Source organism: Bufo gargarizans, chromosome 3, assembly GCF_014858855.1.
Source record: "Bufo gargarizans isolate SCDJY-AF-19 chromosome 3, ASM1485885v1, whole genome shotgun sequence".
Lineage (NCBI taxonomy): Eukaryota > Metazoa > Chordata > Amphibia > Anura > Bufonidae > Bufo > Bufo gargarizans.
The window spans coordinates 282041239-282066072 of record NC_058082.1 but is presented as its reverse complement, the minus strand read 5'-3'; the positions used below and the strand labels follow the sequence as shown (position 1 = coordinate 282066072).

The following is a 24834-nucleotide window of genomic DNA, read 5'->3' as shown; positions in this document are numbered from 1 at the left end:
AATGTTAGCCTCTTGCTAACAGGACACTAGTACAATGGCTTGCAGAGAGAAAAACAAGTAAGACGTGTTTTCTTTTTTATCAATGTGAAGCATGTAGAAATGTGAAGCATCTTACTAGACGTGGGGTCATTTTACAGGGAAGCTTTTTAGCATTTATAGTTTAGCCACCGTTACTTTCGTGATTCTGCTCAGCAGGACTTCAAGAAAGAAGATCTGTAAAATGTCTTTCCACGTTCAGCTGTGGCTGCTTGTCACATTATCCGCCGTGGCTGCAGGTAGTGTATTAATCACAAATTCTTATCCGCATTACTCTCTTGTGTCTCTCTTTGGAAGGGACAGACCCTACTTTTGACCCAATGTCCCTCATTGTTCCTTAGATAGATCCCTCTCTTTGACCAGGAAAACAGAAGTGCTAATTGTAGCCAAGCTAAAACTGATAACACATCACAGTTTTATCTCGTGCCATCTTTTGACAAAAGTCATTGAAATACAATGAAAGAGTTAATAGTTAACCTTTTTGTGCAATTTTTTACTTAACGTGACTGTTAACCATCAAGGTTAGCTCGGCTGCATCTGTACTGCTCCAGTAATCTGTTTCATCCTAACTGTTTAAGACCCCAACTTGTATTATATTTTACAACCTGGAAAGTTGGACCTTAAAATATTCTGTATTTAAATGAATTTTGCACTAATGTCTAAATTAAGCACTATTCAAGCGTCTCATTATGCATGCAAAATAGATCACGTAATGAACCTTAAAGTGTACCTGCACTTAGAAAAATCTTTTGATATGGCTTAGCAACATGGGTCCGAGTGCTGAGACCCCCGATGATCTGTAAAACTAAGAGAGTGGTCACACAGAGTGCTCTCTCTCATCAGTGCAGGAGACGGAATCAAGACTGGCTCACAGACTTTCAATCAAGTCCGTCTTGCTTCCTCTCCTGCAGAGAGATGATCAGCACTTTGTGTGAGCTCTTCTGCCTCCTCTTTTCTACCACCGGCAGGGTCTCCGCGCTCAGACCCCACCAATCAAAACCTTTGATATGTCTCTATGACATCAAAAGTTTTTCAAAGTACAGGGGTACTGTAAGTGCCATTCGTGTTATGTTATTAAGCTGTTTAATGTCTGGATTTCATAATCTAGATAAGGGGTGCCTAACCTGGGGCCATCCAGCCGTTGCAAAACTACAACTACCATCATGCCTAGACAGCCAACAGCTATCAGGGCATGTTGGGAGTTGTAGTTTTGCAACAGCTGGAGGGCTGCAGGTTGGGCATTCCTTATGTAGGTGATGTGGATTCAAATGACTAAAAACAGAATAAACTGCAATCCTGAAAGAATGGCAGAGGGCACCGATAATTTAGTGTGGCACCCCCCCCCCTTCCTCCCCAGGGACAAGTCATATAATGCATGGATAAGTTACACTAACAATACTTGACAGTTTCCAGGGAGAGTTGGAGGAAAGTTGGTAGAGGATGCTCTTAGAGCTCATGCACACGAATGTGCGCCGGCCGGGTTTTCTAAGAACGGGAAACCCCTTTTAAGGTTATAAGCATATTACACATGGATTTTTCATACAGATTTTTGTGCGAAAAATCCGCAGCATAATACAGTTTCCTGCTAAATAGTTGTAATCAACAAACTCTCATCTACACGGAGTGGACATTTTCTCTGTGATGAAATTGACACCTGATGCAGATTTTGAAATCCACAGCATTTCAAATCTTGATGCAGATTTTCAGTGCAGTTTTCAAAATCTGCAAGTATCCTGTGGATTCTAATGTGGATTTGGTGCGGAAACACAGAAAAACACTGTCGTGTACATGTACTCTAATAGTCTATGTATGAGTATACCTAGCATAGATGCAAAAAGTGTTATTGTACATTCACGAAACATCATTTTCACACTATAAGGACTTTTTCACACAAACGTTTTTTGCGTTCCGTATACGGAACCATTCATTTCAATGGTTCCGCAAAAAAACCGGAATGTACTCTGTATGCATTCTATTTCCGTATTTCCGTTTTTATGTTCAGTTGAAAGATAGAACATCTTATTATTGCCCGCAAATCACGTTCCTTGGCTCTATTCAAGTCAATGGGTCCGCAAAAAAACGGAACACATACAGAATGTACTCCCTATGTCTTCCGTATTCATTCCGTCTTTGCGGAACCATCTATTAAAAATGTTATGCCCAGCCCAATTTTTTCCATGTAATCACTGTATACTGTATATGCCATACGGGAAAAACGGAACGGAACCGGAAAAACAGATCCGGGAAAAACGGCCCGCAAAACACTGAAAAAGACATACGGTCGCGTGAACGAGCCCTAATTGGTATGTTTTTATTATTTCTTTTAATGCTGGAATTTTGCTGTGATAGAATCCAGCTTCCACAGACGTGTGTTGCTTTTTGCATTGCAGATTATATTAAATATTTAGCCTGGGCAATTTTCTACACAAGATAACACATGAAAATGAATTGCAGTTCAGCTGGTGGTGACATTCTGCTGTCTAGCTTCACTATGAGATCATTTTTTGACACCCAAGTCTTAGTAAGAACCCCTCTGGTGGAAGATCCGACCAATTTATTAAAAGGCACACCTTTAAATTAGTGACATCTTCCGCTGTCCATGCACCAGAACAGTATATTAATGCACCCAGGAGCTCTGCTGTAATGTGAGCACATGTTGCTAAATGAGTAAAGCCACAAGAGGAGTGCCTCCTTCCGCCCACACCCTGACAAATTTTTGGAAAAGTGGTGAGGTTGTCGGAAAAAGCTAAATTTTGTTGTAAAACGCACTTGCGACCAACTTTGCTGCTTTTCTACACCAGAAAATTTTTAGTAAATGATCCCCTATATACTTTCTGCAGAAAACAGATACGGTATATGTCCCTACTATCTATACTTTGGTTGCTTTTCTTCTGTTTCTATTAATGCAGTTGAGTTTTCTATCAACAAGATGGGGGAATGAAGGAATCCTTGTATGAATTCTAGTTATTAATAGTGTATCAATATGTTGCTATGTAATACCATTTAACAATTCCCACTGTTGGAAGAAGTGACACCTAAAAAAGGGACATAAATAGGTCCTGTCACCTCCTGACATCTCTGTTTTAGTAATTTCTTGAATTCCTCGTAAAATAACAATTCTGGAACACAGTTTCTTATGAATGTATGTTGTGCCGTTCCTCTATTATCCCTGCTAGCAATGTATGACTCAAAGTACAACTGATTGTTAACAGTTGAAGGTCTGTGTCACGGCTGTGTCATGGTCTGGTGGTAGTGGACCGTGACACTTTAGCCGCGCATGCTTGTTGCTAGTGGCAACGTGTAGTTTGTTGCATGTTTCGACACTTTCCCTTTAAGCCTGGTTCCCTTCCCATTTCTGGTGTGTATGGGATTAAGGTGTGAGCAGGTGGAGCTGGGTGCAGCCTCTTGGTTTGTATAGTACTGGTGTTTGAAGCATGAGGTTTTAGTTAACTTTAGCTTATGGTGGAGCTGGATTTATGCTGCCATCTTTTACCTTTCCATCTGTCCAGCTTGAGGGCCACCTTGTTGAACATAGTTTGTCATCCCTTTTGTATCCTCTATGTTCCCTACCTTATCTGTGTTGATGTTTGGTGTGGGATTATGTTAAGGGTGTGTTGTACGTCTTGTTGTTTCATGTCTGGTCTTTTGGTGTTGTTTGTCCAGCATGAATGCAAGGCGTTTCCCTGTGCGTTGGACCTCCACTTTTGATACTACTTCTACCCAGGTCTCTAAACATTGGGAGACTTTACTTATAGATCCGTATTTAAGCAATGTTTTGATCTCCTGCGCAGCTATCACTTATAGAAGGGGTAGGAGCTTAACCACTTCACATCCGGGCCATTTGCCACCTTCCTGACCAGGCCTAACTTTGCAAATCTGACCTATCTCACTTCATGTGGTAATAGCTTTGGAACGCTTTTACTTATCCTAGCCATTCAGAGATTGTTTTCTAGTGATACATTGTACTTCATGATACTCAAAAAATTTTGTCAATATATTTCACCTTTATTTATGAAAAAATCCCAAATTTACCAAAAATTTGTAAAAATTAGCAATTTTCTAAATTTTTATTTCTCTGCTTTTAAAACAGAAACTGATACCTCATAAAATATTTCTTACTTAACATTGTCCATATGTGTACTTTATGTTGGCATCATTTTGGAAATGTCATATTTTTTTTTTTTAGGACGTTAGAAGGCTTAGAATTTTAGAAGCAATTCTTAAAATGTTTAAGAAAATTGCCAAAATCCACTTTTTAATGACCAGGTCTAAAGTCACTTTGTGGGGCTTACATAGTGGATACCCCCATAAATGACCCCAGAAACTACACCCCTGAAGTTACCATATTTTTCGCCCTATAAGACGCACCCCCCCCCCCAAAAGTGGGAGGAAAATGGCAGTGCGTCTTATGGGGTGAAGGCTGCCATTTTTACACTGATACACCACTGACCGCAAGCTGCACAGCACGGCCGGAGTGTGTATCAGCGAGGAGGGAGGAGGGGCTGGGGGCCAGCCTTTAGTTTTATAATGGCAGCGGAGCCCAGTGCAGTCACTGTATTCTATTGCATCGGGCCCCGCTCACTGTACTAATGGTATCTGTAACTGCAGGCAGGTAATGGTTAACTATACATATGTTCGATCCAGCACTGAGCAGCCTGTACTTACGATCATAGTAGGCTGGAGGCAGGAGGCAGGAGGCTGGGCGGGTGGGTGGGCACTGGCAGCGTAGATTCCTACGTCACGTGCCTGCTCCGCCCACTTTATGAATGAAGCAGGCGGCACAGGCACGTGACATAGGAAGTTACGCTGCCAGTGCCCGCCCGCCCAGCCTCCTGCCTCCAGCATCCAGCCTGCTATGATCGTAAGTATCGTAAGTATAGGCTGCTCAGTGCTGGATCGAACATATCTATAGTTAACCATTGCATGCCTGCAGTTACAGATACCATTAGTACAGTGAGTGGGGCCCGGTGCAATGGAATACAATTACTGCACTGGGCCCCCGCTGCCATTTAAAAACTAGTGTAGATGCCAGCCCCCAGCCCCTGTATTGGGGGTCATTCACAGTGGCTGACACTGTTATAGAGGGGATCTGTGGATGTCAAATAGCATAAGATGCTATTTATCTGTCATCCACAGATCCCCCCCATAGCAGTGTCATGCCATCCACAGATGCCCCATAACAGTGCCATCCACAGATGCCCCCATAACAGTGCCAGCCACAGACCCCCATAACAGTGCCAGCCACAGACCCCCATAACAGTGTCAGCCACAGACCCCCATAAAAGTGTCAGCCACAAACCCCCATAACAGTGCCATCCACAAACCCCATAACAGTGCCATCCACTGACCCCCATAACAGTGCCATCCACAGACCCCCATAACAGTGCCATCCACAGACCCCCATAACAGTGCCATCCACAGACCCCCATAACAGTGTCAGCCACAGATCCCCCATAACAGTGCCATTCACAGACCCCATAACAGTGCCATCCACAAACCCCCCATAACAGTGCCATCCACAAACCCCCATAACAGTGCCATCCACAAACCCCCATAACAGTGCCATCCACAGACCCCCATAACAGTGCCATCCACAGACCCCCATAACATTGCCATCCACAGACCCTCATAATAGTGTCATTCACAGGCTACCATTAGTTCAAATCCCACCAAAAGCACACATTTTGGTTCAAAATATTTTTTTTCTTAATTTCCTCCTCAAAAACCTAGGTGCGTCTTATGGGGCAAAAAATACGGTACTTAAAACTGATTTTTACAAACTTTGTTAACCCTTTAGGTGTTCCACAAGAATTAAAGGAAAATGGAGATCAAATTTTTAAATTTCACTTTTTTGGCAGATTTTCCATTTTAATACATTTTATTTTTTAACACATGGAGGGTTAACAGCCAAACAAAACTCAATATTTATTACCCTGATTCTTCGGTTTACAGAAACACCCCACATGTGGTCGTAAACTGATGTAAGGGCCGTGTGCAGAAGAAAAGGAGCACCACATGGTTTCTGGAAGGCAGATTTTGCTGAACTGGTTTTTAGATGCCATGTCCCACTTGAAGCCCCTCTGATGCACCCTTACAGTAGAAACTCCCAAAAAGTGACCCCATTTTGGAAACTAGGGGCTAAGGTGCCAGTTTTATTGGTACTATTTTGGGGTACATATGATTTTTTGATCATTCATTATAACACTTTATGGGGCAAGGTGACCCAAAAATTTGTTGTTTTAGCACAGTTTTTATTTTTAAAGCGTTCACCTGAGGGGTTAGGTCATGTGACATTTTTATAGAGCAGATCGTTACGGACGTGGAAATACCTAATATGTATACTTTTTCGTATTTATTTAAGTTTTACACTATAATAGCATTTTTGAAACAAAAAAATTATGTTTTAATGTGTCCATGTTCTGACAGCTATATATTTTTTTTTTTTATTATTATTTTCTTATGTAGGGGCTAATATTTTGCAGGATGAGGTGACTGTTTTATTGGTACCATTTTCTGGGACATACGCCCTTTTGATCACTTGGTGGTGCACTTTTTGTGATGTAAGGTGACAAAAATGGCTTTTTTTTAAACAGTTTTTATCATAATTTTTTTTTACGGTTTTTCTCCAAGGGGTTAGGTCATGTGATATTTTTATAGAGCTGGTTGTTACAGACGCGGCGATACCTATTATGTATATTTTTTTCACTTTAACACAATGATAGCATTTTTTAAACAAAAAATGATGTTTTAATGTGTCCATGTTCTGAGAGCTATAGTTTTTTATATTTTTGGAGCGATTTTCTTATGTAGGGGCTCATTTTTTGAGGGATAAGGTGACAGCTTTATTGGTACCATTTTGTGGGACATACGCATTTTTGATCACTTGGTGTTGCACTTTTTGTGATGTAAGGTGACAAAAATGGCTTTTTTTTACACGGTTTTTACTTTTTATTTTTTATGGTGTTTATCGGACTGGGTGGATCATGTCACGCGGCAATACCAAATATGTCTATTTTAGAGATTTGTTTCAATTTTTTAATTTTTTTTTAAATTCCTTACTTGGGGAATCAGCCTCAGTGCAGGGCTGATCGAGGTCTGTGAAAGACCCGACAGCTCCTGCACTCTCCCGGCCCCGCATAGCACTTTCTGCTCTGTATACTCAGCGCTCGGTGGGAACTGTCCCTGCCTTCTCTCTGGGTTGCCCTGCTGTCACTGACAGCGGGCAACACGATCTGCAGCTGCACGATTAGCGTGCATCTGCGATCTCTGAATGGACGTTCAGAAACGTCCATTCAGAGATAGAGAACCACCTCCCGGACGTTTATAGCACATTAGATATGCATCAGATGTAAACGGACAACCCCTTTTAAGCCCTTAATCCCCTGATGAGTCTAGGGCTATCAACATTGTAGACGAAACGCGTAGTAATTTATTCTGCTTCTAGGGGTCCTTTAGTTACTAATATCCGGAGGCAGGGACGTCCAGGGCCTCTTATCTTTTAGGGAGAGGTTGCGAACGGGGCCGCCCTTGTCAGGGTGATGACTTCGTATTAGGAGGTAATCGGGGAATTCTAGACCTGACATGGCAATCCAGGGACAGAGTTTTGTCCTAGGACCCTGCCCTTTGTTTAAAATTTGACCACTGGAACTTCAAGACGATATCCAGATGACTTCCATTTACCGGTAAGACCGTTCCTTATATGTTGTGGAATTTATACCCGATTGGGAGATTTTGAAGTTTGGCTGTGTGGTTGGTGCTGCTACTGGGCACCTATGGCAATATTGTCCGTTTTTTTATAGATTTTTTTGTTGCACGATTGGTGGTGTGCACACATTTAGCACTTTATATGTTGTTTGTACTCTCTTAACCTAGAATGAAATAAACGCTAAGTTTTAATAGATAACTACCTCCAGTTTTCCAACTTTCCCTTCCTCTATTGCTGGGCCTGTGGGAGACACCGGTTCATCCGTGTCGTGGATGTACCGGTTGTCTCTTATTCCTGTCTCCTATTTCAGGGATCATTAGGGTCAGAAGGGCCCAGGTTCCAGATTATGAGCCCCCCTACCCACGAGGCTGGCTCATACAGTTAGGATGTCAGGGATTGGATTGGGGTGGCTTTAGGAGGTGACCTGCTTCCCTTATCCTGGTTTCCAGGCCTATTCTCATTTCCCACCATTCATCATTGTACGGTGGGGGGGTTCCCCTACTCCCCACCGTAACAGTCTGTCCATGCACTTGGCAGCACTGATTGGATAGTGATAGACTGTGCAGGGACACAAATAGTAACAACCAGTTGTACCTTTATTCATAAACTTCTAGCAGGAATATTAGAGGAATAACACAATATAGAGTCAAAAGAATAAACTATTTCATGTTGAATAAACTTATTTGACTGAAACAGACACATCAGAAGTGGTAACATGTCTTCCCTTAATTTGAAAGTTGTGTGCTGTGCTTGGCATCCATATGAAATGGAAATTTGAGAGGATCTTTGTACGTTGCTCACAGCTCATCACCATTGCTGGATCCCTCCTGGCCACAATGATAAATTGAGAGACAGAAGCTCAAATTACTACTCTGTTGAACAGGATGTCTTTTTTTATAATCATCCAATCAATATACAGTCATGTGAAAAAATTAGGACACCCTTTGAAAGCATGTGGTTTTTTGTAACATTTTTAATAAAAGGTTATTTCATCTCCGTTTCAACAATACAGAGAGATTAAAGTAATCCAACTAAACAAAGAAAACTGAAGAAAAGTCTTTTCAAGATCTTCTGTAAATGTCATTCTACAAAAATGCCTATTCTAACTGAGGAAAAAGATAGGACACCCTTGCCCCTAATAGCGAGTGTTACCTCCTTTGGCTGAAATAACTGCAGTGAGACGGTTCTTGTAGCCATCTACCAGTCTTCGACATCGGTCTGAGGAAATTTTACCCCACTCCTCAATGCAGAACTTTTTCAGCTGTGAGATGTTTGAGGGGTTTCTTGCACGTACAGCCCTTTTCAAGTCACCCCACAGCATCTCAATGGGATTCAAATCTGGACTTTGACTTGGCCATTCCAGGACTCTCCATTTCTTCTTTTTCAGCCAATCTTTGGTTGATTTACTAGTATGTTTTGGGTCATTGTCATGTTGCATGGTCCAGTTCCGCTTCAGCTTTAATTTTCTAACTGATGGTCTCACATGTTCTTCAAGCACCTTCTGATACACAGTAGAATTCATCGTGGATTCTATGATGGTGAGCTGACCAGGTCCTGCTGCAGCAAAGCAGCCCCAAACCATGACACTTCCACCTCCATGCTTCACAGTTGGTATGAGGTTCTTTTCTTGGAATGCTGTGTTTGGTTTACGCCAAACATGTCCTCTGCTGTTGTGTCCAAATAATTCAATTTTGGACTCATCTGTCCAAAGAACATTATTCCAGAAGTCCTGGTCTTTGTCAACTTTATCTCTGGCAAATGTCAGTCTGGCCTCGATGTTTCTCTTGGAAAGCAAAGGTTTCCTCCTTGCACACCTCCCATGCAAGTTAAACTTGTACAGTCTCTTTCTGATTGTAGAGGCATGTACTTCTACATCAACAGTAGCCAGAGCCTGCTGTAGTTCTCGAGATGACACTTTAGGGTTTTTGGAGACCTCTTTTAGCATCTTGCGGTCTGCTCTTGGGGTGAACTTGCTGGGGCGACCAGTCCTGGGCATGTTGGCAGTTGTTTTGAAAGCCCTCCACTTGTAGACTATCTTCCGGACAGTGGAATGGCTGATTTCAAAATCTTTTGAGATCTTTTTAAATCCCTTCCCAGACTCATAGGCTGCTACAATCTTTTTTCTGAAGTCCTCTGACAGCTCTTTTGCTCTCACCATGGTGCTCACTCTCACTTCAACAGTCAGGAGCACACCAAACTAAATGTCTGAGGTTTAAATAGGGCAAGCCTCATTCAACATGCAGAGTAACGATCTACTAATTATGTGCACCTGGTGTGATATACCTGTGTGAGATCTGAGCCAATTTAAGAGGGAATACATGTGAGGGTGTCCTATCTTTTTCCTCAGTTAGAATAGGCATTTTTGTAGAATGACATTTACAGAAGATCTTGAAAAGACTTTTCTTCAGTTTTCTTTGTTTAGTTGGATTACTTTAATCTCTCTGTATTGTTGAAACGGAGATGAAATAACCTTTTATTAAAAATGTTACAAAAAAACACATGCTTTCAAAGGGTGTCCTAATTTTTTCACATGACTGTAAATAGATGTAAAAGTAAACGACAACTACACCCGCAGAGAGATACCCTGAGCAGCCAGTGCAGAGGATGGGAGTGGTAGTCAACCCTTATGAGATGTTGTGTCACGGTGCACTCCCTCAGGCCTTTGCTTCCTGGGGTTTGGTGCGGGGAAAAGTGTGAAGGACTCGGGCATACTAAGAGAACATCAAATGGCTTTCTTTACTTAGTACATCCAGCAATATCAAGTACATGGTGCAATCTCTGTCACCAGATGATGAAGTATGGTGGCTGGTTAGATGCCAATTGATGGCACTCAGAAATATGCTAGTTGACAAAGCCCCTTTCTCCTGATTCCCCTCACTATCGCTATAAACTGACTCTTGTGGCCGTAGATGTCTATTATATAAGGCAGGCTTTCGGTTTGCCTGTCCTTAACTGTGGTGAACTAGTTATCCCCTCAGCTTGTAACAGGGACTGTAAAGCTGTCATAGCTGGTCATTCTGCTAATTGCAACATCATAGCTTGATGGGTTACTGCAGCCCTTGGCGCTTTCTGTCTCCATGGAGCAATGTTCCTCGCAGACAAGACAATTTCCGGTCCTGTGGCCCTATGGAGCACATGCTGATGGACATGCTCCCTGTCTCCTCACTAGCCTAGCTAGCTCTCATTCTTGACAGGAAGTAAGACCAGCCTATTCATATCAAAAGGGATGGGCGGGAGAGTGGTTAGCTCCATTCTCAGTGGCTCAGTGCCACCCATACACCATCTGCTGGTGTAACAGTGTATGTGTATGACATAGAAAATAAAATTTGCAGATACCCAATCTGGGGTATTGCACACCTTCTAATGAAAGCTCAAATATAAAAGATCTGTACAGATTATTACAGAAAAATATGTGTCATGCAACCAATGGAATCTATGTGGCTGCACATGGAGGTTATGTGGCTCCATAATAGGATGTTGTGCAACCTCCGTGTGCTGCCATAAACCTATGGGTGAGGGCATGATCCTCTGGCATAATACTGTAACAGAACTCCAAAATAGAAGGAAAGATGTTTATCTGTGTTTCTCTTTTTTTTTTTTAGATTATTCCTTTTATACCCCACAACTGACTGCCAAATCTTTAACAGGAAAGATTACAGCTACAACATTTGTTCTTGACAAGCCACAGTGCGTCTTTACCTCAAATAATGCAGTATGGTTAATTGTAGCTAACAGTACAGGTAAAGAATTCCTACAATCCTCAATAAGAATTAGAACATGGTAATAAAAAAAAGATTGAACTGTTTTATCATTTTCATTGTTTTGCTGTTATGTGTCCTTAGTTGCAGCAGGATTGAAAGATACTCAGTTGTCAACTGCTCCTTTTTATTCTTTATCTGCATCTTCGGCCTACTATCGCATTCTTGGAGACTCTGAGAGCACTTACCCCTGCAACAATGAAGCTCAATTCATTCGAGTTGGTAATGATACATCCTGCTCTGGTACTTCCAACTGCAATGGACCTTTACCTTCTCCTGGTCAATACCAGTAAGTATAGACTGTTGAATGATTGTATGATACTAAAAGGGGTTGTCCTGGATTTTTATATTGGTGGCCTATCTTCAGAATAGACCATCAGTATCTGAGACCCCACCCATCACCTGCTCTCAGCGAAGCGAATAGGAGCAGCTCCTCCATAACCAGCTCTGTCTGTGTTGATGTTTTTTGGGGAAAACAGCTTTGTTCCTCAATTTAGCCCACTTATTAATTAAGAAGAAGACATTAAGGGGGCTCTGTCAGCAGATTTGTACCTATGAAACTGGCTGACCTGTAGCATATTTGCTTGGCAGTTGAAGGCATCTGTGTTGGTCCCATGTTCATATGTGCCGGTATTGCTGAGAAAAATTATGTTTTATATATGCAAATGAGCCTCTAGGAGCAAAGGGGGTGTTGCCGTTACACCTAGAGGGTCTGCTCTCTCTGCAACTGCTGTGTCGTCTGCACTTTGACAGGGCCAGGTGTGATGACGTTTACACTGCTTGGCCCTGTCGTGGGGAGATGTGCGCATTCAGTGTGTAATAACCGTACAAGAACACACTAGCTTTGTTAGGCGTTTCTTTCAATTAACATCCTGTGAGATTATAAAGAAGACACGTGCATAGTGAAGCTCTGCAACAACCAGCCGTTCTTCCTCTCTATGTTATACTCACAAGCGTATAAGTAGAATATGCTCCTCAAAAGGAAGCCGACCAGTAGGTCCTCTGCACAGTTGTTCTTGTTGTGCCTCCTACAGATTATTAAATATTGCTCCCATAGTGAAACTCCGTATTTAAAAATTCATAAATATGGTTTATTATACTCACATACAAATGTGATAAAATGCGCAATGATCTGTGTTGATTTTATCATTGCGCATTTTATCACATTTGTATGTGAGTATAATAAACCATGTTTATGAATTTTAAAATACGGATTTTCACTATGGGAGCCTAACGAAGCTAGTGTGTGCTTGCTGAAAGTTGGTGGAAGACGCACATCAGTTCTATTCGTTTGGAATTTTGTGCGGCCCCTCTTTATACATGTACTGTTTTTGTGAATAAGGATCCACTTCACTTTGGGACTCACTGCAATTAGAACCATCCAGGCAACGTATTGGAAAATTTGCATTGAACTTTTAGATTGTAAGAACCGCCAACTCCCCAGAGCTCCAGCAATGATGGGTAAGTGAGGAGGCCACTGGGGATGATTATACTGGGTTAGGGGGGCCACTGGTGGGGCGATGATACTGGGTGAGGGCAAGCAACTTAAGCAGGGAGGAATCATAACTTCAGATGGAAAAAAATTACTAATATTCTAAAAAACGAATATATAGCACTATATTCTATAGTGCTATATATTAGTTTTTGACTCACGTCTGTATTGATTGCGTAATATTTTCGCATATTACGCAATAATTACCTTGCCGATTTTTTGAGCAAAAATATATTCAAATTCACGAATATTCAACGAATATTCTACAAAATATTCGCGAAATATTGCGAATTCGAATATAACCCCTGCTGCTCATCACTGCTGACAGGGTAGATCATGTGCTATTTTTATAGAGCAGGTTGTTACGGACGCAATGATATCAAATATGTCTTCTTTGTTTGTTTCAGTTTTACATAATAAAGCCTTTTTGAAAAAAAAATAGTTTTTGTCTCTATTTTCTGAACGCCATTTTTTATTTATTTTTTCTGCTGATCGTCTTTTGCAGAGGCTTGTTTTTTGCAGGAAGAGTTGAGGTTTTTATTGGTACCATTTTTGGGTACATATGATTTTTTGATCATTCATTATTACACTACCATTTTGTGGGACATACGCCTTTTTGATCACTTGGTGTTGCACTTTTTATGATGTAAGGTGACAAAAATTGCTTTTTTGACAGTTTTTATTTTAAATTTTTTTTATGGTGTTTATCAGAAAGGGTGGATCATGTGATATATTTATAGAGCCGGTCGTTACGGACGCGGTGATACTGGAAATGTGTGTCTTTTCCTTTTTTCCTATTTTTTTTATTAGAAAATGAGGGTAAAGGGACTTTTTTTTTAACTTTATTTCTGTCCCACTCTGGGACTTCAACTTTTGAGGGTCTGATCCCCTCTTCAATGCATTACAATACATCTGTATTGTAATGCATTGCCTGTTAGTGTATTACACAGAGTAATACACTAACAGGTTGCCTAGGAGACCCAGCCTGAGGCTGGATCTCCTGGGCACCCGTAGAAGGCAGGTCCCGATGCAGCGGGCTGCCTTGTCACCTATCGGGTCCCCGCCCCCCGCATGCACCTTCTATGCCGCGGTCAGTGCTGACCGCGGCATAGAACGGGTTAATACGCCGGCATCGGCTTTTACAGCGATGCCGGCGAATACAGCAGGGGCCTGGCTATCAGGGACTACCGGACCCCTGCAGTGATCGGGCGGGCACGGCTCCGATGCCTGCCCGATCACCATGAAGTAATAGTACGTCAAAATGCGGCAAGTCACTTGCCGCCATGACGTACTATTATGTCATATGTCAGGAAGGGGTTAAAGGGGTTGTCTCGCTTCAGCAAATAGCATTTATCAAGTAGAGAAAGTTAATACAAGGCACTTACTAATGTATTGTGATTGTCCATATTGCTTCCTTTGCTGGCTGAATTTATTTTTCCATCACATTATACACTGCTTGCTTCCATAGTTACGACCACCCTTCAATCCATCAGTGGTGGTCATGCTTGCAGACTATAGGAAACAGCGCCAGCCTACGTGCACTTTCACGGTCCCAGAGGCCAGCACTTTTTCCTATAGTGTGTAAGCACGACCACCGCTGCTGGATTGCAGGGGGGTCATAACCATGGAAACGATCAGTGTGTAATGTGATGGAAAAAATCAATCCAGCCAGCAAAGGAGACAAAATGGATTATCACAATACATTAGTAATTACAGTATTACATTGTAATAGCTTTCTCTACATGATGAATGCCACTTGCTGAAGTGACACATAGCTTAAAAAAGCATATCACTTAAAATGGTTTTCCAAGATTTCCTCAGGATGATAGGTCGTCCTGGGACCCCCGCCGATCAGCTGTTTGAGAAGGCATCAGCCATCTCTCAGCTCACCAAGCACAGCTCCATATATTGTACAGCGGCTGTACATGGCATTGCAGCTCAACCCTCACTTCCACGTGACAGATGAACATGTCGTCACTCGACCTAGTGAAAGAAGTGAGAAGGCCGCGGGGCTACTGCGAGCTCCACTGCCTTCTCGAACAGCTGATTGGCAGGGTCCCGGGTTTCGGATGTCCACCGACCACATACTGATGACCTATCTCCAGTGTTAATATCTCGGAAAACCCCTTTAAAGTTAAATAAAACTGCAATGGCATAAATATAGGGGTACGGTGGTTGCAGTCTGGCTGAGGCCCTTCAGTCTGAAGGGGCCAAAATGGTCCCTTTGCCCTTTATGAGTAGACCAGTACTAACTAGTTTCCTGTTATAGAGTTTGGATTGGAGCAATAAATTATGGCTCTGTTCACCCAGCTATCTCCACTGGTAAGGATGGTCCTGTTTTCCTCTTTGGCAGCTATGGTATTATTTTAGCAGTAAGGCTCCAAACCAGGAGCCATACAGCAGCCATGTAGTCGTACTAGCTTTGTGCTCACTTGGTTTCTGGTAAATAAACAGTATTTGCTCAACATTTCAAAATGTCGTAAGAAAAGATAACAATAGATGTTTTTTGTATTTTTTTATTTTCAGAGTTAAGTTTGTTGTGGTCAATCCTAATATGGACCTAGTGGATCAAACTAGCTGGTCTCCCATAATCAGACTCAGCCAAGGTAATATAATGTAATGACTGGCTATGAATATGCTGTATTTATTCTAGCGCACTGTTCACATCACGTTGTAGCCCTACGTTTGCCTTTTGGGAGGACCTGGGACTTCCTAATATAGACCGAGTCCTTATCCTTATTTCTGATTGTTAGGGTCATGGAGGTAAAAGATCTGAGAATTTAGCATCTGTGTAAGAGAATGTCTGGAGTCTGGACATCTTATCTGGGAAGTGCTGCCCTGTGTGCAGACTTATCCTTAATACAAGTAAAAAGGTGTAACGTACTAAACTCTAGGGACCCAATCCAAAATCTGTACCCTTCCAATCCAAATAATATTGCAATGACCCAACAGATCACTGCTAAGAGTTAATTGTTTGCTAAGAGTTAAAGGGGTTGTCCGGGTTCAGAGCTGAACCCGGACATACCCGTATTTTCAACCAGGCAGACCCCCTGATCTTTTATTTATAATAACACACTGCCGGGCGGAAACTTCCGCCCAGCAGTGTGTTCGGTGGCGTCACCAGATCTGATGGGCGGGCTTTAGCCGTTTTACTGGGCTAAATCCCGCCCATCAGTGCCGGTGACGTCACCATGGAGAGCCCCGGTACGTCACCGGATCTCAAAAAAATGCCTTTGCTCTGTGCGATTTAGCGCAGGGCAAAGGAGAGCATCGGAGCATGAACTGCTCCGATGCTCCTGTCAGGGGGGCTGCCTGGGAGAAAATGGAGGTTTGTCCGGGTTCAGCTCTGAACCCGGACAACCCCTTTAAATGTTGTGATTTGTTGTAAAAGCACTTTTTTCTATATGCACTGTGTATCCAACATGGTTATGTATGGGCAACAAATAGTTAACATTGGCAGCTTTAGCATAGTTTCCCAGTGTAATGGGCTTATCCTGCTAATGGTAGGGAGTCTTAGCTGAACAGAGCTAGAGGCGATACGTGCATGTGTGAGCCACTGTGAAGTAGACGTTAAGAGAAATCTCGTCTAGAGAACCATCAACTCTGAGATTAAAAGCTGCCTGAAGAAGCAGCCGAACCGAGACAACTACCTCTGAGAGAAAGAAAGCCAGAGATCCATAGAAAAGGTGTAGAACCAAGGTCGTACCTGGAAAGTCAGTAAGGTACTGCACATTTATGGCACTAATGGAGTCATTTATCAAACTGGTGTAACGTTGAACTGACTTAGTTGCCCATAGCAACCAATCAGATTCCGCCTTTCATTACTGACACCTCCTTTGGAAAATGAAAGGTGGAATCTGATTGGTTGCTATGGGCAACTAAGCTAGTTCTACAGTTTACACCAGTTTGATGAATGAACCCATTATGACTGCTGGTAGTGTTGAGTGAATCGAGCTTCAGCATAGATCCGAAGTTGATTCGTTCAAGCACCTAATTTTAATGCTGTACGGAGACCTGTCTCCGTACAGCATTGAAATGTATTGCCTTTGTGGAGGCCAAAGTCGCTCGAGACTTCGGTGAATGAATTCAGTATTCATTTGTACATCTTTAAAAGCATTTAAAATTCAGAATCCAAAGTCAGGTTTGCTACTGACTGGTACCTCGGTACCAAACCTGACTTCAGATTGTGGATCGCTAATTTGAAATGTTTTTAAAGATGTCGAAATGAATACCCAATTAATTCACAGACGTCTTTGGGATGAAACGAATTTTGCCTCCACAGAGACCTATTAAAATGAAGTGTTAGAACGAATCAATTCGCTCAACACTAACTGCTGGGTTATGTGTCATTGACTTCAGTGGTGCACGTAACCCTGTCCATGCAGAAGGTGAAAGGTGGGAACCAGAAGTCCATGGAAGAGAGCCAGGGAACTCGAACAGAGCAGTGGGGAGTGAGCATGGAAAAAGAAACCAAGACAACCGTTTTAAGTGTGATGTTGCTATCAATAATGCTCATATAATATAGTACCTGACTTACAGTAGTACCAACTGCAGTTAAAGTGTACCTAAACCTTTACACATTTTTAAAAAGTTTTTCCTAGTGAAATAGGCACCTTAAAAAGGTTGTGTCACTTCAGCAAGTAGCATTTATTATGTACTGTGGAGAAAGTTAATACAAGGCACTAGTGTCTGCTCTACCAGGCTAGATTCATTTTTCCATCCTATTATACACTGCTCCTTTCCATGGTTACAACCACCCTGCAGTCCAGCAGTGGTGGCAGAGCTTGCACTCTATAAGAAAAAGTGCCAGTCTCTCTGGTGGCCGAGACTGCGGGAGCAGGTTGGGCAAGCACAACCTCTATTGCTGGATTGCAGGGTGGGGGGTCATAACCATGGAAACAAGCAGTGTATAATGTGATGGAAAAATGATGGAAAAATGAATACAGCCAGCAAAGGAGACAAAATGGACAATCGCAATACATTAGTAAGTGCCTTGTATTAACTTTCTCTACATGATAAATACAACTTGCTGAAGTGAGACAACCCCTTTAAGTTCAGGTTCCTATTGTGCTTAGGAATCCATACTCTGCTACACTGCTGTGTGCAGTCGTGGCCAAAAGTTTTGAGAATGACACAAATATTCGTTTTCACAAAGTTTGCTGCTAAACTGCCTTTAGATCTTTGTTTCAGTTGTTTCTGTGATGTAGTGAAATATAATTACACGCACTTCATACGTTTCAAAGGCTTTTATCGACAATTACATGATATTTATGCAAAGAGTCAGTATTTGCAGTGTTGGCCCTTCTTTTTCAGGACCTCTGCAATTCGACTGGGCATGCTCTCAATCAACTTCTGGGCCAATTCCTGACTGATAGCAACCCATTCTTTCATAATCACTTCTTGGAGTTTGTCAGAATTAGTGGGTTTTTGTTTGTCCACCCGCCTATTGAGGATTGACCACAAGTTCTCAATGGGATTAAGCTCTGGGGAGTTTCCAGGCCATGGACCCAAAATGTCAACTTTTGGACCCCGAGCCACTTAGTTATCACTTTTGCCTTATGGCACAGTGCTCCATCGTGCTGGAAAATGCATTGTTCTTCACCAAACTGTTGTTGGATTGTTGGAAGAAGTTGCTGTTGGAGGGTGTTTTGGTACCATTCTCTATTCATGGCTGTGTTTTGGGGCAAAATTGTGAGTGAGCCCACTCCCTTGGATGAGAAGCAACCCCACACATGAATGGTCTCAGGATTCTTTACTGTTGGCATGGCACAGGACTGATGGTAGCGCTCACCTTTTCTTCTCCGGACAAGCCTTTTTCCTGATGCCCCAAACAATCGGAAAGAGGCTTCATCGGAGAATATGACTTTGCCCCAGTCCTCAGCAGTCCATTCACCATATTTTCTGCAGAAGATCAATCTGTCCCTGATTATTTTATTTTTTATTTTTTTGAGAAGTGGCTTCTTTGCTGCCCTTCTTGACACTAGACAATCTTCCAAAAGTCTTCGCCATACTGTGCGTGCAGATGCGCTCACACCTGCCTGGTGCCATTCCTGAGCAAGCTCTGCACTGGTGGCACTCCGATCCCGCAGCTGAATCCTCTTTAGGAGACGATCCTGGCGCTTGCTGGACTTTCTTGGACGCCCTGAAGCCTTCTTAACAAGAGTTAAACCTCTTTCCTTGAAGTTCTTGATGATCCTATAAATTGTTGATTGAGGTGCAATCTTAGTAGCCACAATATCCTTGCCTGTGAAGCCATTTTTATGCAATGCAATGATGGCTGCACGCGTTTCTTTGCAGGTCACCATGGTTAACAATGGAAGAACAATGATTTCAAGCATCACCCTTCTTTTAACAGGTCGTCTGCCATTTTAACCCAATCAGCCTGACATAATGATCTCCAGCCTTGTGCTCGTCAACATTCTCCCCTGAGTTAACAAGACGATTACTGAAATGATCTCAGCAGGTCCTTTAATGACAGCAATGAAATGCAGTGGAAAGGTTTTTTGGGGATTAAGTAAATTTTCAGGGCAAAGAAGGACTATGCAATTCATCTGATCACTCTTCATAACATTCTGGAGTATATGCAAATTGCCATTATAAAAACTTAAGCAGCAACTTTTCCAATTTCCAATATTTATGTAATTCTCAAAACTTTTGGCCACGACTGTACAAGGTTATGGATTCCCCAACAAGACACCTCCAGAGGATACTATCACACACTAAAAAAACATGTAAGCTTTTTTTTTTTGCTACTGCACAGGAATGGGACAAGCTATCTCGGTGCCTAAAAGCAGTGGTTTTGGAATGGGCCCCCGTCCTTGCATTTGAACATCATGGGTCTTGAATGGATTAACATGGATCTGTCAACTTACCATGCCGTCCTATGTATGGGCAGCACAATACAGCTACAGGTCCATACTACTAGTAGACAAAACAGCACAAATGAATGGTGTGTTGTTTGACTATTAGGAATGCTGAAAAAATACAATGGTCACATACTTTGAATTTGGTGTATTCATGTGCAGAATGTTTCCACTGCCTCTCCCCAACCCTCAGGGCAGATATTAATAGGCTGCATACTCCTCAGCCTGTCAGTCATTGCACAGTTAGGCTCGGCGAGCATTCTCCTCTTGAATACAATGTGTCAGGTGTATGCTTTCAGCATTCTGAATAGTCGTACAGCACAACATTTTTATACTAGTAATACAGACCTGTAGCTGTAATATACTGCACTTACATTTACACCATACAACTGACAGTTCTAAATCCCCATTTTCCCTCATACAGCACAGTACATGATAAAACCGGCAACACCACTAGGGGAAGTTCATTGTATGTGATTTTATTCACAACTATTAAACTCAATGGAAGCTGTGAAAATCCCTATGTGCTGAGCTCCACTAGTGGTGGCTCTATATCTTAAAGCAGGAGAAATAGTATAGCACTGGCCCCCTTATCTCCACAAGCCACATAGCAGTTGAGTGGTCTGCATCTATGGTGAGTGTTTAGAGGGATGTAAAGTGGCATAATTAATTTTGGATGATTATTAGTGAACATATATATTTTCTTGTATTAATTATATTTTTTCTCTCTCTACTAAACAGGAAAGGTATCATCATCAATTGACACATGGCCTGGGCGGCGTAGTGGGGGTATGATTGTCATAACCTCCATCCTTTCAATCCTGTTAGCTACCTTTGTGGTTTGTCTTATTGGGACATTCATTGTGGGAAGGTAAATAAAGTTTTCATGCTAAATATTACATTTATTGCATATGATTAATGACAAGAAAATAATTCCATGTGGTAGAACAGCCTCTAAGAGCCAGTTCACAGTTGGCACTGACTTTAGCATATTTCAGTTTTAGAAATCAGTTCCTAAAAATGTCTCAAAACAGCCTGCCATTCATTTCCATGGGAAGCAGCAATTGCCTGTTAAAAAAAAGACAATTGCCTATTGAAAAAAATATTAAAAAGTAAACAATAGTGTCACAGTACAATGACATACAATATAATTTGGGCATCACAGTACAGACTCCCAAAATAGAAGACATTGGATGAGAAGTTTACATTGTACTGTGACACTATGGAAGATGTTGTATGCTCTGATTTTCTAATAAAAATTTGTGAGTAAAAAAAGTAAACAATAAAGGCAAGAGCCAGGCACCAGTATAAAGTTTAGATAATATTCTGTCCTGGCCTTGTGATGGACACATGGGTACTTGGCTCCTTACAGTAAAGGTAGGTTCTGCTGTTGAATTTGCCATTTGTTTAAAGGGTTTCTACCACATCGTTTTGACAAATTTAGCTGTCAGACACTAGCGATCCGCTAGTGTCTGCTCTACCAAACAATGCTATTATAATAGCTTTTTGTGCAGCCGTTTCCATAAAAACTAACTTTTATTGGTATGCTAATGAGCCTCTAGGTGCTATGGGGGCGTCTTTTCAGCACCTAGAGGCTCAGTCTACCTTCACAAAATGCCGCCCAGCGCGTCCCTCCAGCCCGCCCATCTCCTCTGGAATGCGATCCTACCTCTGAGTCAGCGGACGAATTCTCGCGCCTGCGCCATGCGCGTCTGTCTTCGGCGTAGTGAATGTCTGACTGCTGTCTGCATAGACATCTCGGTCATCGGCTGTAGGTGCTGAAAAGACGCCTGCATAGCACCTACAGGCTCATTAGCATATCAATAAAAGTTAGTTTTTTTATGGAAACAGCTGCACAAAAAGCTATTATAATAGTATTGTTTGGTAGAGCAGACACTAGCGCAGGGGTGCACAACGTTTCCTGGTTGGGGGCCACATTGCCAGACTGAACCAATGACGAGGGCCGCAATTTAAATTTAAAGGTGTATTAACAACTGAAATATTGTACTTATGGCATATTGAACACACATTATATACCATTAATGTCTAGTTGCACTTCTAGGACTCCCATCTAATGGGAGAAATACATGAAAAATGCATGTGAGCAGCCACAAGACATAGGCATACATGTCTGTTACCAGATGGTTGGGGGCCGCACAGAATAGTATCAAGGGCCGCATGTGGCCCCCGGGCCGCAGGTTGTGCACCCCTGCACTAGCGGACCGCTAGTGTCTGACAGCTAAATTTGTCAAAACGATGTGGTAGAAACCCTAGGGAACCTGTCACCAGTTTTTTGTTGCTCTAAAGGCAAAATAAACTAGTGACAAATTCTCTTAGCAAAATGCTGGTTGACTTCCTTCGATTGACCGAGTGACAGATTCCCTTTAAGATAAAGCATAAATAAAGGGGGGGGGGGGGTGTTACTAAAAAAGAAATTAGACCTTAAAGAGGATATCCAAGACTAAGCTTTTTGAACAGACCTTTTCAGAGTGACTGGATGCACGGTGGGGTTTATACTTATCTTTATACTTACTGGATTCTGGCTGCATTGCTCCTGAGCCATCTCTGCAGGGCTCGGGTCTCGAGGAATCAACAGCCTGTTGCAATGCAGCTAGAATCCAATGGCAGGGACCAGGTTAGTATGAACCCAACTGCAGGTCCAGCCACTCAGAAGAGGTCTTTAAAAAAAGTTTAGTCTTGGAGAACCACTTTAAACATTTGGTATGGAGACATAATAGGACTTCTAGCCTTTGCTAGTTGATAAATGGTGATAAAATGTATGATCACTGGGATTCTGTGATGATCCCAATGTCACGGAAGGTGTACAGGAAACAAGACAATACAAAATGAATATATGACTCACTGGATCCAAAACTAAGGAACAAAAAGGGAGACCCCTGCATAAGACCTGGCACTCTCCCTGACTGCTCAGCCTATGCGAACATCCCAATGGTAGATGATCGCATATCCTCGTACCTCGACTGTATAACACCTGAACACCCTATAATAGTGAGGGGACACGACCACCGGCTCCCTACCCTAGACACGGAGGGAGTCAGGGTCACCTGGGATCCAGCAAACATAAAATCACAAATGAATGTACAACACTTATCTTGTAGAAGACTGGGAAATAGGATCAGCATGCACACACACTCCAGGAAGTTGTATAAACCGCACACTAATGCATTATGGGGAGGAATTTAAAGGGATGCAATCAGTCCAACTACAAGACAGCTGAGAGAGGCTAACGAGATGAGGAACTGAAAACCAAAACAAAGAAAGCTCAAGGAGGAGGTTCTGAAAGGCATCTGTCAGAGTTTCTCAGATGTCTGGTTGTGACACCCAAGGTCTGATACAGTAATGGACCTGTAATAAAACAGAGCGCCTAGGGTCTAGCAGAAGGCAATTTCAATTGCAGCTGACTTGTGAACCAAATCTCACGAGAACAGGTTATATAAGTGAACATAGTACTCACTGTACTTATATAGCCTATTCTCATGAGATTTACCAAATCTTGAAAGAACAGCTCGTCTTCTCCCAATCTGTGAAGCGGTCCACTGTGATTGGGCAGCATCACAGACAGGGAGAAGAATACACCTCATGAGGAGAGCTGAGGTCTCTTCCCCCCCTGTAACTTTGCTATCCATTAGAATATTGCCAGAACAGAGTGGGGGGCATAGTAGCAGAATGAAGAGGCTAATCTAAATGGGCATCTGATGGGGGAGAACTACAGATGAAGGCATTCGTTTTAGAAAAAAAATAAAATCGGTGACCAGACCAGTGGATTTTAGCACCAAAATGAATGGCAATAAACTATATTACAAGCTGATCATTTCTTGTTCAAAGGAATGCTTGTTCTTGACATGTTCTGCTGACAATAGCATTTTTAGGCCAGCTTAAAAGATATGATCTGCCTTCAAATGCTGCCATGCAATGGTGGCAAACAAGCGTTCTTGTGAATGCCGATTTGGCCAATTCACCAGTGTAAAACGGCCACACTCTAAAAACACCAGGAAAGTTTTAATTAGTAGGAAAAAAAATTCTGTACTACAGGGTGCATCTGATACATTTCATTCATTAATTAATTTGCTTTACTTGAAAAAAAAATAAAGCTTTATTACACATGAATGAAGTTAGAAATTAAAACTCCATAACTCCTTTGTAAAATTATATTCTTTTTATATTCTTTAGGAAAAATATAATTTGTTGCAAGAAGACTGAAAACATAGAATACCCTGTTCCTCAAGCACTGGATATGAAGGATTATAAAACACATAATATACCTAAAAATATTTAGCCAGTGGCCTAATTGACAGCTTTACTGACTTGTTCAGCTATAGATAACTATGACCTATCAGAATAAAGCATAAACATCAGATTTGTGTTGTTTTAACACTGATTATCCCATTGATCAGCTGTTTCAGGCAGCTGCGGCCCCACAAACTATACATTCTACAGAGTTGGAAGCCGACAGCTCCATATACACAGAATGGCCATGCTCAGCAGATAGCAGCGACTGGGAGCTGAGCAGCAGTATGCGAATGTGCCAGAAACTGCACAACGCATGGAGCCTTTTGCTTCCGCTTTGTACACTGTATAGTTTCTGGTGCCATAGCTGCCTAAAAAAGCTGATCGAAAGCGTGCTCAGTGTCGGAACAACACAGATCTGATATTGAGGACCTAACCTGAGGAAAGGTCATCAATATCTGTAGCCCGGACAACTCCCCTAACATTTACAATATGTTCATTTTCTTATAGTGTCTACTTGTATCTTATCAATTCTTATAGTTTGTTATGATCCTGCATGTAATACAGAATTTGTGCTATAGAATTTGTAAAGTTAAAAAGCAAACATTTTTTCTTCTTCTATTTTTTACTGCTAATTTTACGTTACATTATATTGAATAAACGATGTATTCCTATATGAGAGCAATGTACTGTATATACACCTTATGGACATCACAGATGTGCAATTTGCTC

The 24834-nt window shown here is 42.0% G+C and overlaps 1 protein-coding gene across 1 annotated transcript; it reads left to right on the top strand.

Annotated features, from left to right (window-relative positions):
• The first annotated feature begins 208 nt into the window (after positions 1-208).
• On the top strand, positions 209-24151 carry UPK3B (uroplakin 3B). The gene is made up of 6 exons (XM_044285607.1): positions 209-275; positions 11344-11481; positions 11584-11788; positions 15518-15597; positions 20596-20725; positions 24046-24151. Exons 1-6 carry the CDS (start codon positions 221-223, stop codon positions 24149-24151), a joined length of 714 nt encoding a protein of 237 aa, XP_044141542.1. The 5' UTR covers positions 209-220.
• The last annotated feature ends 683 nt before the right edge of the window (positions 24152-24834 follow it).

Coding starts and splice junctions, on each gene's coding strand:
- UPK3B (XM_044285607.1), top strand. CDS start 221: ATGTCTTTCCACGTTCAGCTGTGGCTGCTTGTCACATTATCCGCCGTG. Junction 276..11,343: donor ATTATCCGCCGTGGCTGCAG/GTAGTGTATTAA, acceptor TTTTTTTTTTAG/ATTATTCCTTTTATACCCCA. Junction 15,598..20,595: donor CATAATCAGACTCAGCCAAG/GTAATATAATGT, acceptor TCTACTAAACAG/GAAAGGTATCATCATCAATT.